General features: G+C 45.6%; 1 protein-coding gene across 1 annotated transcript; it reads left to right on the top strand.

Moving 5' to 3' along the window:
• Window positions 1-2,020: 2,020 nt before the first annotated feature.
• MAD2L1 (mitotic arrest deficient 2 like 1) lies at window positions 2,021-5,502 on the top strand. Its single transcript, XM_065405613.1, has 5 exons — window positions 2,021-2,093; window positions 2,420-2,566; window positions 3,181-3,301; window positions 4,148-4,251; window positions 5,239-5,502. Exons 1-5 carry the CDS (start codon window positions 2,021-2,023, stop codon window positions 5,409-5,411), a joined length of 618 nt encoding a protein of 205 aa, XP_065261685.1. The 3' UTR covers window positions 5,412-5,502.
• The last annotated feature ends 8,979 nt before the right edge of the window (window positions 5,503-14,481 follow it).

Raw genomic sequence — 14,481 nt, 5'->3', positions numbered from 1 at the left:
CTCACACAGTTCGAGGAAAGTCCCCTTCCGCATGCGAAAGTTGCGCAGCCACTGGGATTCATCCCAGACCTGCAGCACTATGCGGTCCCACCATTCCGTGCTGGTTTCACGGGCCCAGAATCGCCGTTCAACAGTATCAACAAGACCCAGTGACAGCGAGATGTCCTGGGCGCTGGGTCTCATGTTCTCAGAGAGGTCGGAGCTAGTGTCCGACTTCATGCCGTCACGGTAGTGCCGTAGCCTCCTCTCATGATTGATCTGCAGCTGCCTCTGGTACAGGTGGAGGAGAAGCTGCGAGGCGTTGAGAACTGCCACAACTGCAGCGATGGTCGCAGCGGGATCCATGCTCGCACTGCTGTGGCGTCCGCGCTGTCAGTAATCAGAAAAGCGCGCGAAATTATTTCCCGCCGGCGCTTTCAGGGAGGGAGGGAGGGAGGGAGGGCTTGAGTGACGGACGGATGACGACAGGCGCCCAAAAGCACCCTCGACACATTTTTTTACCCAGAAGGCATTTGGGGCTCGACCCAGAATTCCAAAGGGCAGGGGGGACTGCGGGAACTGTGGGATAGCTGCCCACAGTGCACCGCTTCCAATGTCGACGCTTGCCCCGTTAGTGTGGACTCACAAAGTCTCACAAAGTCGAATTACTGTCCTTAGTGTGGACACACACGTTCGACTTAGTAATATCGATTCCACATAGTCGAATTAACTAAAATCGAAGTACTCTCGTAGTGTAGACAAGGCCTAAGTGATTTGAGGGAGGGAGGGAGGGATAAGCAGCACAGTGCAAACTCCCTTCACTGGTGGTTCTGATGACATACATATTGGGAGAAATATCTGTTTGACTTGTGCGTGTCTCTAATGAAAGTATGTATGTACAGAACACACCATTTCCTAGAGGCTCTCTAACTGTGCCAGTAGGTGCTGATTCTGTTACAATCATATTTATTCAGGTCATCTTTTTCGGACCCTTTTTTTCTCATACGGGGAATGGAAATGGATTTCAACAGGATTGGAAACATGTTCCTTAATTTTCCTGTCCTTTTAACCGCTGTACTTTTACTTCTCATGTATAGAAACAAATGCTGAGTCTTGCAGATAAAAAAGGAGATGACCTGGATGTATTCTGGCTATACTGAAAATAGAGATGTAAAATGTTAACCGAACGACTCTTCCCGCTCCAGAGTATTAAAACACTTCAACCTCGTGTAAATCGCAAATAGGGGGAGGGGGAATAAAGACGCCCCAGCGCCCGACCTCCCTCCCCATCTGATGGCACACGGTTGCAGTCCCACTGCTGGGCCCTGGTGCGGGTGGCGTTGCAACACGCCAGACTGCACTTTATCAGCCATTTCAAATCTTTCCCCATGGAGCAGTGGCCCCAGCCCTGGGGATCACACATTTGGCGGCAGCTCCCTCTCCCCCAGCTGATGCAGCGGCAGCCCCTCTTCCCACCTTGCTTGCAGCTAACGTTTGCTTTTAGAAACATGGGGATTCCCCAGGATGGGGACCCCCTCTTTGCAGTCACTCGCAGCCCTTCCCCCCGTGCACGCGCGGGGACTCCTAGCCAGCGCAGCGTCCCAGCGTGTTTGCAATTTCAAACTTCCCCGCCGCCCTCCGTAGCTCGACGGGACGCTGTCTCGCGCACAGCACGCTGCAGGAGCGGGCACGCGCTGCCGCTTCCCACCCCCCCCGGTCGGCGAGTTCGGAGGAGCCGCCAGCCGAAATAGATAGAACGTACAGCTCCTCAATCCCCGCCAGGCAACGCTGACAACTTGGGCTAGCCCGCCGAGGCAGAAAAAGTTACTGCGCCTGCGCAAGGAGGGAGGTTCCGGGAGAGACGGCGCGTGCTGGAACTGTTATTGTCAGTGGGCAACGCGCATGCGTCAGCGGGACCGCTAAAGGGACTAGGATCGGCGAGAGCCTATGAGGCGCTTTTGTGGCTGTGCAGGGGGCGGCGCCTGATTTGAACGGGCCGCCGGCGGGGTCGGGGACTGTGCGGACGCCGCTTGTCCGCGCCATGGCCAAGCAGCTGAGCCGGGAGCAGGGCATCACCCTGCGGGGCAGCGCCGAGATCGTCGCCGAGTTCTTCTGTGAGTGAGCGACCGGGCGGCTGCTCCGGGGCGCGGGCTGCCCCAGTGCACTGGGAGTGATGAACCCCGCCCGAGGGCCCCTGCAGCACACCGGGGTGCGCGCTGCCCCGGGGAGGGAGCTCGGAGCCTGAGGCAGCGCGGTGACCCGGACACCGCTCGGGGAGTCCCGGGAGCTGCGTCTCCGCCCAGCTACTCGTGGCTGCGCAGTTTTGTTCCCTTCCATCCCGTTAACACGGGGGAGGGAAGGGGCCGCCGAGTGTGTGGCTGCACGTGGGGGTGCCGGCTGGGAGAGTCCAGTGACCGGGCCACTCTTACCTGCCTTTCAGCTTATGGAATCAACAGCATTTTATATCAGCGTGGGATCTACCCCTCGGAGACCTTCACACGTGTGCAGAAATACGGGCTCACTCTGCTCGTAACTACAGATCCTGAACTGAAAAACTACCTGAACAACGTGGTAGAACAGCTAAAAGGTACAGCAGCTCAAATGCACTTCGATAGTAGCTCTCACGATTTTATGAGCTTTGAACTCCCATGTTTTCCTCACCTAGCATAATTCTTTAGAATCATGACATGTTTTTAGAGTGTGGCTTGCATATGAACTGATGTTTCACGTTGTGACAACACCGACTATCTGTTTTATTTATATTTACCCATTTTATTTATTTATATTCGGGATAACCTTATTCTAGTAAACGTGTATATATTCTGTCCAGGCTTCTCTGAAGCAGAGCAGTGTATTCGAGCTCTTCACCATTCAAAGCTCAAATGTGAATTTATTAATTGCTAGGAGGTCACATTAGTCTCAACATGTCTGTTCAGAGTGCCCATTTACATAGTCAATTTCTCTACCATATTGCTTTTATATTTCTGGATTAGCTATTAGTATTGGAGGGAATGTACACCTTGGAGCTTGTCACTAACTTAATATAGTCAAACTGAAGACTGCATAGAATACTAACTGATTTTCCATAAGCAGTGATATTACTAGTGTAGATAGTAAATGTGGCGTTAATGAAGACTCACTGTACTACATTATCTATATTTTCTAACTTCGGGGAAGTTATTTTTCTCTTGCTTCTTTCAGACTGGTTATGCAAGTGTTTAGTACAGCGGCTGGTGGTGGTAATCTCTAGTATTGAAAGCAGTGATGTTCTTGAAAGGTGGCAGTTTGACATTGAATGTGACAAGACTGCAAAGGATGAGAGGTAATGTAGTCAAAATTACACTGTTATAAACCCTTCCTGTTGACTACTGCTATTAGTTGATTAGGTGCAAGTATTAAAGGCCCTCTGTTTTGTATTTATAAACTGTGTAGCAAAAAAAAAAAAAAAAATTGGGTCTATCTTTTTTTTTTTTTTTTTTTTTTTTTTTTTTACAAATCCTCAGGTGTAGAAGGAAAACACACCAGCTCAGGTTATCTTTGACAGCATTTTGTAGCTTTCAATCTACTGGTGTGCTTCATTCTAAATCAAATGGAAAACTTTTTTGATCTCAGATGAATATGTAACTCCCATTTACTTTACAAGGAGCTGCATAGAAAAGGTAAAATTTTCCCTTGGGTTTTTTTTTTTTTTCCCCCTTGCATAAAGCTTTAGTCTACTTCAGCAGCCATTATAAACCTCCATGGTGGTATTTACATGTTCGTTTGTTTGTTTGTTTGTTTGTTTTTCACCACTGTTCTGCATCTTGATTTCTCATATTGAGAAGCAGTTGCTTTGGTAACGATATTACCCCATAAACTCCAGATCACAGGGAAATCAAGACAGAGGTTGGTGTCCTTAAACATTGAGAGGCTTCATGGAAGAAAATTTAAACTGTCATTTTGGTTATATTTTCCAAACCTTGATCATCCATCTTGTATTGTACTATATAATAATTGTGCAATTGAGACTTACATTTCTTGGGTGCGGGACAATATGTCCCTTTATTGTATAGCAAGAACAGTAACCGCATTTAAACAATGGAGAGAGAGCTAGATTTGGAGAAACTTCTCATTATAACAAAAGCTTCATTTTCCCTCCCTATATTGACAACTTCTTATTCTCTTACAGTGTACCAAGAGAGAAATCTCAGAAAGCTATCCAGGAAGAAATTCGATCTGTTATCAGACAAATAACTGCCACAGTAACATTTCTGCCTTTGTTGGAAACATCCTGTGAGTATTCCAAACCTTTGTGTGACTAATGAAACACTACAAACTTTGTGAAGAAGAAAATACCTTAAACCTGAGCTGAAATTTCAATCAAAATGAGACTACCACCTTTCTAATTATGAGCAGTATACTGCTTATGTAGATTTAAATGACAGTCTACTTCAAAATGAAGGATTTAAGTAAGACACCTGACCTAATGTCTATTCTGCAATCATATAACATTCTATGTGCAAGTTGTCTGCTTTTGCAAAGAAAGTACAGTTAAATCTGAATACTGTAAGTCTAAAACTATATGCTATTCCTGGTTTGGGATCTAACTTCAATTAAGAGGCGTTTATTTAAATGTGCTAATAGTTCTAAACATATGTTTTCTCTTCCTCCCACTGAAGTATTTGTAAAGCTATTCCTGGTTAAGTGACCCACTTCAAAAAAGAGATGAACCCTGCTACTGAATTAAAATTATTCAATTCTGAGTTTAGGCATACATATTTGGCAAAAAAATGTTTGCCTACTATGTATAACAGAAATGTTCTCCAATAAATTACTATAGAATAACTTAATAGCAAATTACTAGTTTATTTGAGCATAGCTGTGAACTAACTTTTTTTATAAATAGTCATTGCTCAAGTGGATATTTAGGCCCAGATACTGCAAACATACAAGTAACTTTTGCACAAGATGTCCTGGTTATACAATAGAACTACTGAATTGCATAAATGAAGTAAAAACTGAAAGGTAAGCACTTACTTGCAGTTGTGGTTTTAGGTAATCTTTTAGGAGGCTAAGCAAGATTGAAAATTGTTAGTCTGAAAATATGTTTCAAACATAAAAAGCTCACTGTTTTTAACTTGGCTATACATGGCGTGTATGTGAGGCATATATGTGAGCTGGGTTTTGTGGGGGCTTTTGGTCAATGGTTTGGAATCTGTTCAAATGCATAACCTATCTGAAAGGTATACATAAATACTGACAACTCTCTTTTGCCTACAGGTGCCTTTGACTTACTCATTTACACAGACAAAGATTTGGCAGTGCCAGAAAAATGGGAAGAGTCAGGACCACAGTTTATTGCCAACTCTGAAGAGGTCCGTCTTCGTTCCTTCACTACCACCATTCACAAAGTAAATAGTATGGTGGCCTACAAAAAGGATTCTTTTCCTTGACGGAATGAATAATGTGGTCAGTGTCCATAAACTGCCTTCTTGTAAAGCTGACACTATGAACTGTAGTTTCATCCTGAACCGTATTTTGTGTGAGTGTTTCTCTGTATCTTTTACTCGAGTTTGGATCAAAATAATAGCCAAAAAAAAAAGCAGTTCTCTTGTTCACATCACACTCTATGCTGTGCTGAGTCCTTGTTGACCTATTGTCATCACTCTAATGAGACACAAAGGATTTACTTAGGCATATGGCAGTCTTCTTTTATACTGAACAGTATGCCAAATCCATTCTAGATTGGAGCACCAAGAGCAATATCAAACGCTTAACCTCTCTAAAACCTGGCTTAGAAAGGCTGCCTAGAGCCAATACATTTACGATTGCCCTGGAATACTCTTTTTAAATGGCAGTTGTTACCTAATCTTCAATACAATCTCATAATGAATACATATGAGATGCACACTAACAGACTTCTAAAAATATACTGTTACGCTAAAAAAAATGGTTCTGACAAATAGGGGTTGTTCTTGATAGCAATTTAGGTGGATAGAGATGTTAACGAACATGATCCTGGGATTAATCCACTACTGAAGTCTCCTCTATTCCTCCCACCTCTCTGCTCCAGGGCACAAATTATAAAATCAGTCCTTTCGGCTGTGTAATGAAAGGTCTGGATATGAATGATTGATTGATTTGTACTCTGACCTATACAAAGATTTTGGATATCGTTTTACTCTGTAGGTAACGTCTTCTTGTTAATATTTGTCTTATTTTGTATTCATGTTTTATAGAATAAAGCTCTAAAATCTTTAATGAAAACTTTTTTACATTTGTGCACTATCTGTGAATTACACGTTTCATGCTTCTTAGACAATATCCTTAAGTTTTTGTACAAGTCAAATACTATTCCCTCAGAAAGGCTTAGCATCACTATCACAGCTTCTGTTACTTGTTTCACCTGGTGTTTGTTTTGTAACTCTGAAGATTGCAGGAGTGAGACTTTATTCTACAGGATTTGTACACAAGATAAGAAAAAATGATTGTTTAATGGTACTTGGTGTATAGATTTCCCTGCTTTGTGTAGGTTTTTATATAAAAACATTGAGTGAGAGTCCTTAAAGGCAAAAATAGTACCTGAAACTGCTTCCAACTATTTCAGCTCAACAATATCCCTTTTAAGCAGACTTAGAAAATGACGACAAAGTTGCATGAACAACTTTTAAGCTGCACACCTTACACCAAAAAAATTTCTGAATAGTTAAGATCCTATGTAACTTTCTTCAACTGTGCATATTACAATCTTAAGAACACTCAAACATACTTTGGGGGATAGAGTGCTAATTTCAAGGCAATAATCTGATCTAATAAGAACTTCAGAGGAAAGCTAAATAGCTCTTCTGATTGAAGAGCATTTCATACTTTGTCATTTTGGCAATAAGGCCCTTTTGAAGAAAAGATCTCTTGCTGTTAAAAACTTAGATTTAACTCTTAATTTAAAAAAAACAAAACTTTAGCTAAAGAGGTTTCAGTCCAGAAAGTGAAATGAAAAGTGAGTGTAAATGATAAATTTTAGAATGGAAAACCTTATGCAGTCATTCTTAATTACCTGTTTGCAGAAAAAGTAAGCTTTTTTTTTTATAAGCTGTGTATTGCCAAAATACATTATCAGCGGAGTTGGTAGCTCTGCCCATAAAAGTTGCCTGACTTTTATTATAAGATGCTGTCTTTAGTCCAGGGGTTCTCGCAACAAATTTTTTGGTGGCCTGTGATGGTACTGAGGGGGTTAACCCTTCTCTCCTAGCAGAGGAAGCCCCACCCCTAAGGCTCTGTTGGGCATGCTCCAACTGGAAGTCAGGTATAAAAGCCTGCAGAGCTGCTCAGTCAGGGCTGCCTGCCAAGGAGGAAGGATGCTTGACAGAAGCGACAGCCCTGGCCTACAAGAGCTGAAAAGCCAGAAACCTGGACCAGAGGCTTGCATCTATCAGAACCCCAGAGAGTGTCTGGTGCTGGGGAACCTGGAGACCATGATGCCATATGGACTACTGCTGCCGGAGAACTGGTAGGAAGTGACGCAGGGAAGGTAAGGGAGTGGTACCTCCCACGGTTATGAGATCAGTGTGTTTTAGTAGGATTCCCCACTGACCCTGTGGTGGACCGCTCCATCACTGTCAGGGCCTGAGCCCCCTTACTAGGGGCCACCGCCCCCTTGCAACGGTCCCAGTTACCTTACCCCTGTTTTGCCTTCAAAAGGGGGCAGCATGGACTCCGGCCGCTAGGCTGCGCTCTCCCACTCGAGGAGGGGGAGTTAGATGGACTCCGGCCATTGGGCTGCACTGCCCTAGGGGCACATTGCATGGACTCCGGCTACTAGGCCACATTATCCCACTTGGGGAGAGGCAGTATACAGACCCTGGCCATTGGGACGCACTGTGCTGACTACCGGGGGGGGGTTAAAAACACATAGGTGTAGAGAGGTGGGGTTACTACTCGTCCCTACACACACACACCCCTGACTCAAGGGGTCGACGAGGTACAAAACCAGCCACATGGCCTCAGAGTGCAGCCACCAACTCTTGGTGGTGGCCGCGCTGACAATTTTACCTAAAATAATTAACTTTACGAAAAACACACAAATATGCACATATAATGTCCAAATCATTGTAATTTATTTATTTAGGGGTTTTTCAGACTCACTAATAAAAATAATGTATAATGGTCTCTATTCTTTACGGGACCAAACAGAATAGAAACACAAATAAGGTATTTTGCATGTTCTTGTCTTTTTTTGTTGTTGTTTCTTTTGGTTTTTTTGGTTGCTTTTTTAAAAAAAAAAGTGCTAGCTAGTAAGTCTGCTGCCGTGAAAAGCCCTGGGCCAAATTAAACCCTGGATGTGGCGGTATGCAGGGGGACGTGGGTGGTGAGCCTGGGACCAGAGCCAGCTATCGTGTGGATGGAGCCTAAAGCCCCATGGCTGAAGACTGCCCACCCGCCCTCGAGAATGTGAGGCATTCACCAGCAGCCTGACCTGCAGCATTTGTGGTTCTGGAGGGGGACCGGGCCAACCCCCCGCTGGTGGCCCTGGGAGAGGGGCCACTGCTTCTCCCCCACCCACAAGCACAGCCCAGGATGATGTGGCCACAAAAAAAAGCCCCTGGTGGCCACATTTGGGAAACACTGCTTTAGTCGCTCATAACTTTCTCAAACTTTAGTGGTTTGAAATGAAATTTTTATATCCTAGCGGGCTGACCTTTTTTAGAAAGTTTATGACAAAACAGTCCAGTTTCTGAGAATGAAATTAGGGGAAAACTTTTGTTTTTACACCATGTTAAAATATAATCTTAATGATTTTGTTGAAACTTTAATGGCCTTGTTCTTTATAGCTGACTTTCAATTTGGCCAAGGTATGAGCTCAAGCTTTTTTTTTTTTTTTGCTATTTCTATGAAAATCTGCTCCCATTTGTCCAAATTATAAGCCCTTGGAAAAATCAGTGGGTTCTATATGCATTGAGCTCCTCTCAGCTCCCTACATGTGACTTGACTGTGCAAGTGCCATCCCTACACAGTATCTGAGTGTGCTCTGGGTAGGGGGAGCAGGACTTTTCCTGCAATTGCAGCTCCTGGTATTTGCAGGCCAGCAGCCAGTAAGAACAGGGAGACTGTCTCCTTTTCTCCCAGTGCATGAGTTGAATACAGAGGGGATGAGATGATCAGCTCTGCGGAAAGGAGTAGATTGGGGGAAGAGTGGGAGTTGGGACAGACTGAGCAAGGAGTGGGGATGAGGTAGGACAGACAAGTTGTGGGGATGGGGGGGGGGAGAAGAGGTCAAGATTGAGGGGAATGGGCAGAATAGTTTGTGCCCATTAGAGCAGGGGTTCTCAACTTTTTTCTTTCTGAGGCCTCCCCCAACATGCTATAAAAGGTCCATGGGCCACCTGTGCCACAACACCTTTTTCTGCATATAAAAGCTAAGGCCAGCATTGGGGGTAGGAAGCAGGGCAATTGCCAGGGGCCCCACAAAGCTGTTACTCAGGCTTCAGCCCCAGGTGGTGGGACTTGGGGCAGCAGCGCTTCAGCTTTCTGCCTTAGGCCCCAGTGAGTATAATGCTGGCCCTGATTGATAGACCCCCTGAGACCTGCTCGCAGCCCCCCAGGGTGGGCCTCGGTCCCCTGCTTGAGAACTGCTGAATTAGAGCACACTCCCTGATGGAGCCTGGAATGAAAGCCAAGTTCTAGGCATCTCACCATTCCTCTGCAATTGTAGGAGCTGGATTTTATAATGTACTATGAGAATTAATGTATGATTTGATTTCATCCTGTCAGCCACCCTTTTTGAATAGCAGAAAGGAATTACAGACCAGAACAATCCTTATGACTGATTATGGTCACCCTTTTGTTTTAGGATAAGTTATAATGTCTACTATGGTTTCCTATATGTATTACAATATAGGCACTCTAGTTAAATATACATTTCTTTGTTTTAAGGTTTTAGTAAGTAAGAGACAGGATTCTCTGTTAAGTAGATTAGAGGAACATTGAAGGCCTGGGTCTCGATGTAAATTGTCTTGGTTATTGATTGTAAAACTTAGCAAGGTTTAATTTGTAATGCCTTGTTGCTCGATATAAAATACTACTGTTTGTATTCTCCATCTGTTTGTGTGAATGAGGAATGTATGCATCAGGAAAAGATAAGGTGTGAAGGCTATTGTTATAGCCAGAGTCAAGGAAGAAGGAGTGAAGAGACTTAGAGGACATCAAAGAGCATCCATAATGAAGGGCAGATTGACGACCCTGAGGTAAAGGCTGGCACCCCTAACGACAATTGATTAAATCGGAACAAAGGACAGGATGACCCTCTCAAGGTGTAGTGGAATGTTTACACCAATTAAGTAGTAACCGGTCACAAACTGACATAGCAAAATCCATAGGCTTCAACAGAGGGAAAAAACCTATAAGAACAGGGTGCTTGGCCAGAGGACTTTGGGTTCGTCTTGCCCCACTCCAGGAGCATCGGATTGTGACCGATAGAGCCCCACTCCCCTCTGCAACCAATCTGGCTGGCCACTAGCTTGATCCAGACTCTGGACTGATAACTATAAACATCACTGGCAGGAGAGAGAGAGAGAGAGTGTGCGTGTGTGTGTGTGTGTGTGTGTGTGTGTGTGTAAAGCATATGCTAACTGTGGTATTCTCAATAAATGCTGTGCGTATTTACCTTCCTCTATAAAGATCCCGTGTGCTTTGTATGAACATAACACAATCAGCATGTGTGTAAAGTGCTCAGGGGGGAAGGATAGCTCAGTGGATTAAGCATTGGCCTGCTAAACTCAGGATTGTGAGTTCAATCCCTGAGGGGACCATTTAGGGATCTGGGGCAAAAATCTGTCTGGGGAGTAGTCCTGCTTTGAGTAGCGGGTTGGACTAGGTGACCTCCTGAGGTCCCTTCTAACCCTGCTATTCTATGAAGTCCACTGACAAAATGGCTCTCATCCCTCTAATGCTGGCAACCTACCTATTACTGCTGAGTTGTACAGTGGATCTCTTGGTTCCAATGTGCTAGTGCTACAGATGGATGTTAATGTCATGCCACATGAGGTAATTCCTGTTTTATTCAGGTTTTTTTTTTTAAAAACACCTAGGAAATTATACCCCATAAAGTACATTAAACAAACATTAAAGGTTACAAAGTCAAGGCATCAAACATTAGGAGTTGCCAGAATTAAGGTTGCCTGTGCTTTCTATTTTCCCACCTTTGTGCATGCACATTATGATAGTCTAATTATATGAGCACATACTATTTTTTCCCCCACAGCTCCCTCATCTCATTTAGTACACAGAATGGAACTGCTCTGGCTATGAATCAGGGCTATGTAGTGAAGGGGGCTTGTCTTTAGGACCACATGCCTCATTTGTTGCAGAAATTGGAAGGTACGTAGTGAATGAGGCAGGGGATTGTAGGAGGAGGAAGGATGGTTTCATGGTTAAGGTAGTTGAATGCTGCCCTAGAGAACTGGATTCTGCTTCAGAGTTCCTATGTGATGCTAGATAAGTCACTTACACCAAACTCTTTCAGTATATGTGCACCTCTTTTCCTAGGGTCCAACTTGAAATCCTGGGGTCTGAGTTGCAGAAGTGCTAAGCACCCACAGCTGCTAACTGAAATAAATAGATGTGCTTTGAACATATTATTTGCCAAATAATGCTAAGTACTCTGAAAAATCAGGTCTCAGACCTCTTAATTAGGCATCCAAAATTATTGAACACTTTTGGCCTTAATCGGTCTGGACAGTATGCACTTAAGTAGCTATTCACTATTTTGTTTTCTCCTTTATAGTTCAATGTGTGGCCCCATGCCTTACTTATTGCATACTATTCAAAGCCTGCGCTGGGGACAGAATTGTTAATTTCCACATAGCTACTATAGTGATGAGCATCCTATAAAGCCCAAGGCCCAAATCTACAAAAGGACTTTAGTGCCATGAAATGAAGATAATCGTTCTTATCCCCATACACCTATCTCTGCTGTAGTGCCTGATCTGCCAGATGTTTCCAGACCACACCTAACTCTGCACAAAATAGCTGGGAGGGGAGAGAAAGACAACCTCCCTTATAGCCCAGTAGTTCAGGCACTGATGTGAGACACCCTGGTTCACCAGCCCTGTTCCTGATGAGAAGGAAGTTGAACTTGTGCTCCCCAATTCTCAGGTTACTACTAACCACCAAACTATGGGATATTGGGGTGGGGCAGAGGGGCCTTCTCTCAGCCTTTAACTGATGTAGCTGGCCCATTGTGTATAAATTACTAATTATGCATTGGGCTACAGAGAGAGAGAGAGAGAGAGAATCATCCTGTAGTCCATTCAGGTTAAAGCATTCACCTGAGAGGTGGGAAAGCCATATTCAAATCCCTTCTCATCAGACAGCAAGGGGAACTGAACTAGGATCTCCCACATCCTGTGAGAGTGCCCTAATGATTAGGCTAAAAAAGTTATAAGGGGGGGCTGCCTTCTCTTACTCCATTTTGTGTGGAGGAAGGCATGCTTTAAGATGACCTACTGGATTGGCCCCTGCAGGCAAGATGCGCGGGCAATGCCTATATTCACCCAGGGCCAGCTCTAGGTTTTTTGCCGCCCCAAGCAAAAAAAATTTTGGCTGCCCCCCACCCCAGCCCTGGGCTCTCCCCCCCACCCCACCCACACCCCCTGCCATCCCAACCCTGGGCTCTACCCCCCACCCCACCCCACCCATAACTCTGGGCTCTCCTCTCCACCCCACCCGCACCGCCTGCCACCCCAGCGCTGGGCTTCCCCCCCACCAGTGCTGACTCCGCCCGCTCCCCCCCTCGCCTCCAGCCGGTCCAGCGCTGGCAGGGTCAGGGTAAGCAGTGGGGCTCCCAGGCCGCGCCTCAGCCCAGGGTCCCTCCAGCTGGGGCTCCCGCCTCCAGGACCAGCCGGGACTGGGGAGGACAGAGCCGGGGGACCGCCTCAGCAAGGGGCTGGGCACCAGGGCAGGGCAGCCCCAGAGGGAGCGGAGCCCCGGAGAGCGGGATGTGGGCCCCACACGGCAGTGTCCCACCCTCTATGGCCCCGCTCCTGCTGCTGTTCCTGGCCGCCCTGCCGCAGTCCCTGGGCGGCTCTGGCTGCTTTGCCCAGCCCCGGCTGCGGCACTGGGGGTCGGCCGCCCTGCGGCACCTGCAGGTGGCTCCGTGTGCCCCGAGGGGCGGCCCCCAGCCTGAGTGTCCCACGCTCGGAGCCTGCCTGGCCATAAGGTGCGGGCACTGCTCTCCGACCCGAACTGCAGCAGCCCTAGGGTGCCCCCCGTGCAGGACCCGCTGCTGCTGTCAGGGCTGGCTCTAGGCTTTTGCTGCCCAAGCGCAAAAAAAAAAGCTGGCTGGAATGCCACCCCTGAAAATGTGCCGCCCCAAGCACCTGCTTGGTTTGCTGGTGCCTGGAGCCGGCCCTGTATTCACCTGGTTTGAGGATCCCACTGCAGCTTTTATGTTTGTGATAGGCACTGGCCTCAGGCCGAAGCAGCAGTATGCCTGTTGCGAGGAAGAAATTTAGGCACCGAGGTATTTTAGGTTTCTCTAGGGCAGGGGTAGGCAACCTATGGCACACGTGCAGATTTTCAGTGGCACTCACACTGCCCAGGTCCTGGCCATCGGTCCGGGGAGCTCTGCATTTTAATTTAATTTTAAATGAAGCTTCTTACACATTTTAAAAACCATATTTACTTTACATACAACTATAGTTTAGTTATATATTATAGACTTATAGAAACAGACCTTCTAAAAACATTAAAATGTATTACTGGCACGCGAAACCTTAAATTAGAGTGAATAAATGAAGACTCGGCACACCACTTCTGAAAGGTTGCCGACCCCTGCTCTAGGGTTGCCGACCCCTGCTCTAGGTGGCAACTTAGCAGAGAATGATGGAGAGATCCTGTAGAAAAAAAAAGTTTGTGATCATGTAATTAAAGATTTTCAAAATGCATGTATACATAGGGAACAAATGAAGGCACAGGCAACCTTAATTCTGGCATTTCTTAACTTTTGAGTATGTGACTTTGCAACCTTAACATTCTAATATAGGTGAGTTTTGTGTGCACATGTATAAGTGTGCTTCTGCCTATACAGTCATGGGCTTTTCTTTTTTCAGCATTTCTGCACCACCATACTAGGCACATAAGTACTAAAAATAATGAAGAATCTTGGAAAAGATAAGGGAGCATCTTGACATATCACACTGACTTGGCTATCAATCCCTTGGGCCAAGTTTTTAAAGGTACTTAGGTACCTAAAGCCAGTCAGGCATCAGGTGGGATTTTCAAAAGCCTGTCTGCATCTGTAGGCACCTAAATACCTTTAAAAATCTGGACCTGAGTGATTGTCCGTTCCTAATTACAACAGAAAAGGTCCTTGCCTTTTTTATTGAATCTTTCATTGTCTATAGACAATAGGCCTCGGCACGCTGATAAGCCAATTTGGTTCTATGTAAGTACAGCTGTAACCGCCTTTGCCTGGTTAACTGTATCTGACAGCAAGTGCTCACTGCTGACTTACATTTTATAAAATTC

The sequence above is a fragment of the Emys orbicularis genome, chromosome 5, assembly GCF_028017835.1.
Source record: "Emys orbicularis isolate rEmyOrb1 chromosome 5, rEmyOrb1.hap1, whole genome shotgun sequence".
Taxonomy (NCBI): domain Eukaryota; kingdom Metazoa; phylum Chordata; order Testudines; family Emydidae; genus Emys; species Emys orbicularis.
Note: the sequence above shows the minus strand (reverse complement) of the source record. Positions and strands in the feature narration are given on the sequence as shown.

Bases quoted from the DNA above. Each gene is read 5' to 3' on its own strand.
- MAD2L1 (XM_065405613.1), top strand. From the start codon at position 2,021: ATGGCCAAGCAGCTGAGCCGGGAGCAGGGCATCACCCTGCGGGGCAGC. The intron at 2,567-3,180 runs GTACAGCAGCTC...TGCTTCTTTCAG, and splicing joins CGTGGTAGAACAGCTAAAAG to ACTGGTTATGCAAGTGTTTA. The intron at 4,252-5,238 runs GTGAGTATTCCA...TTTTGCCTACAG, and splicing joins GCCTTTGTTGGAAACATCCT to GTGCCTTTGACTTACTCATT.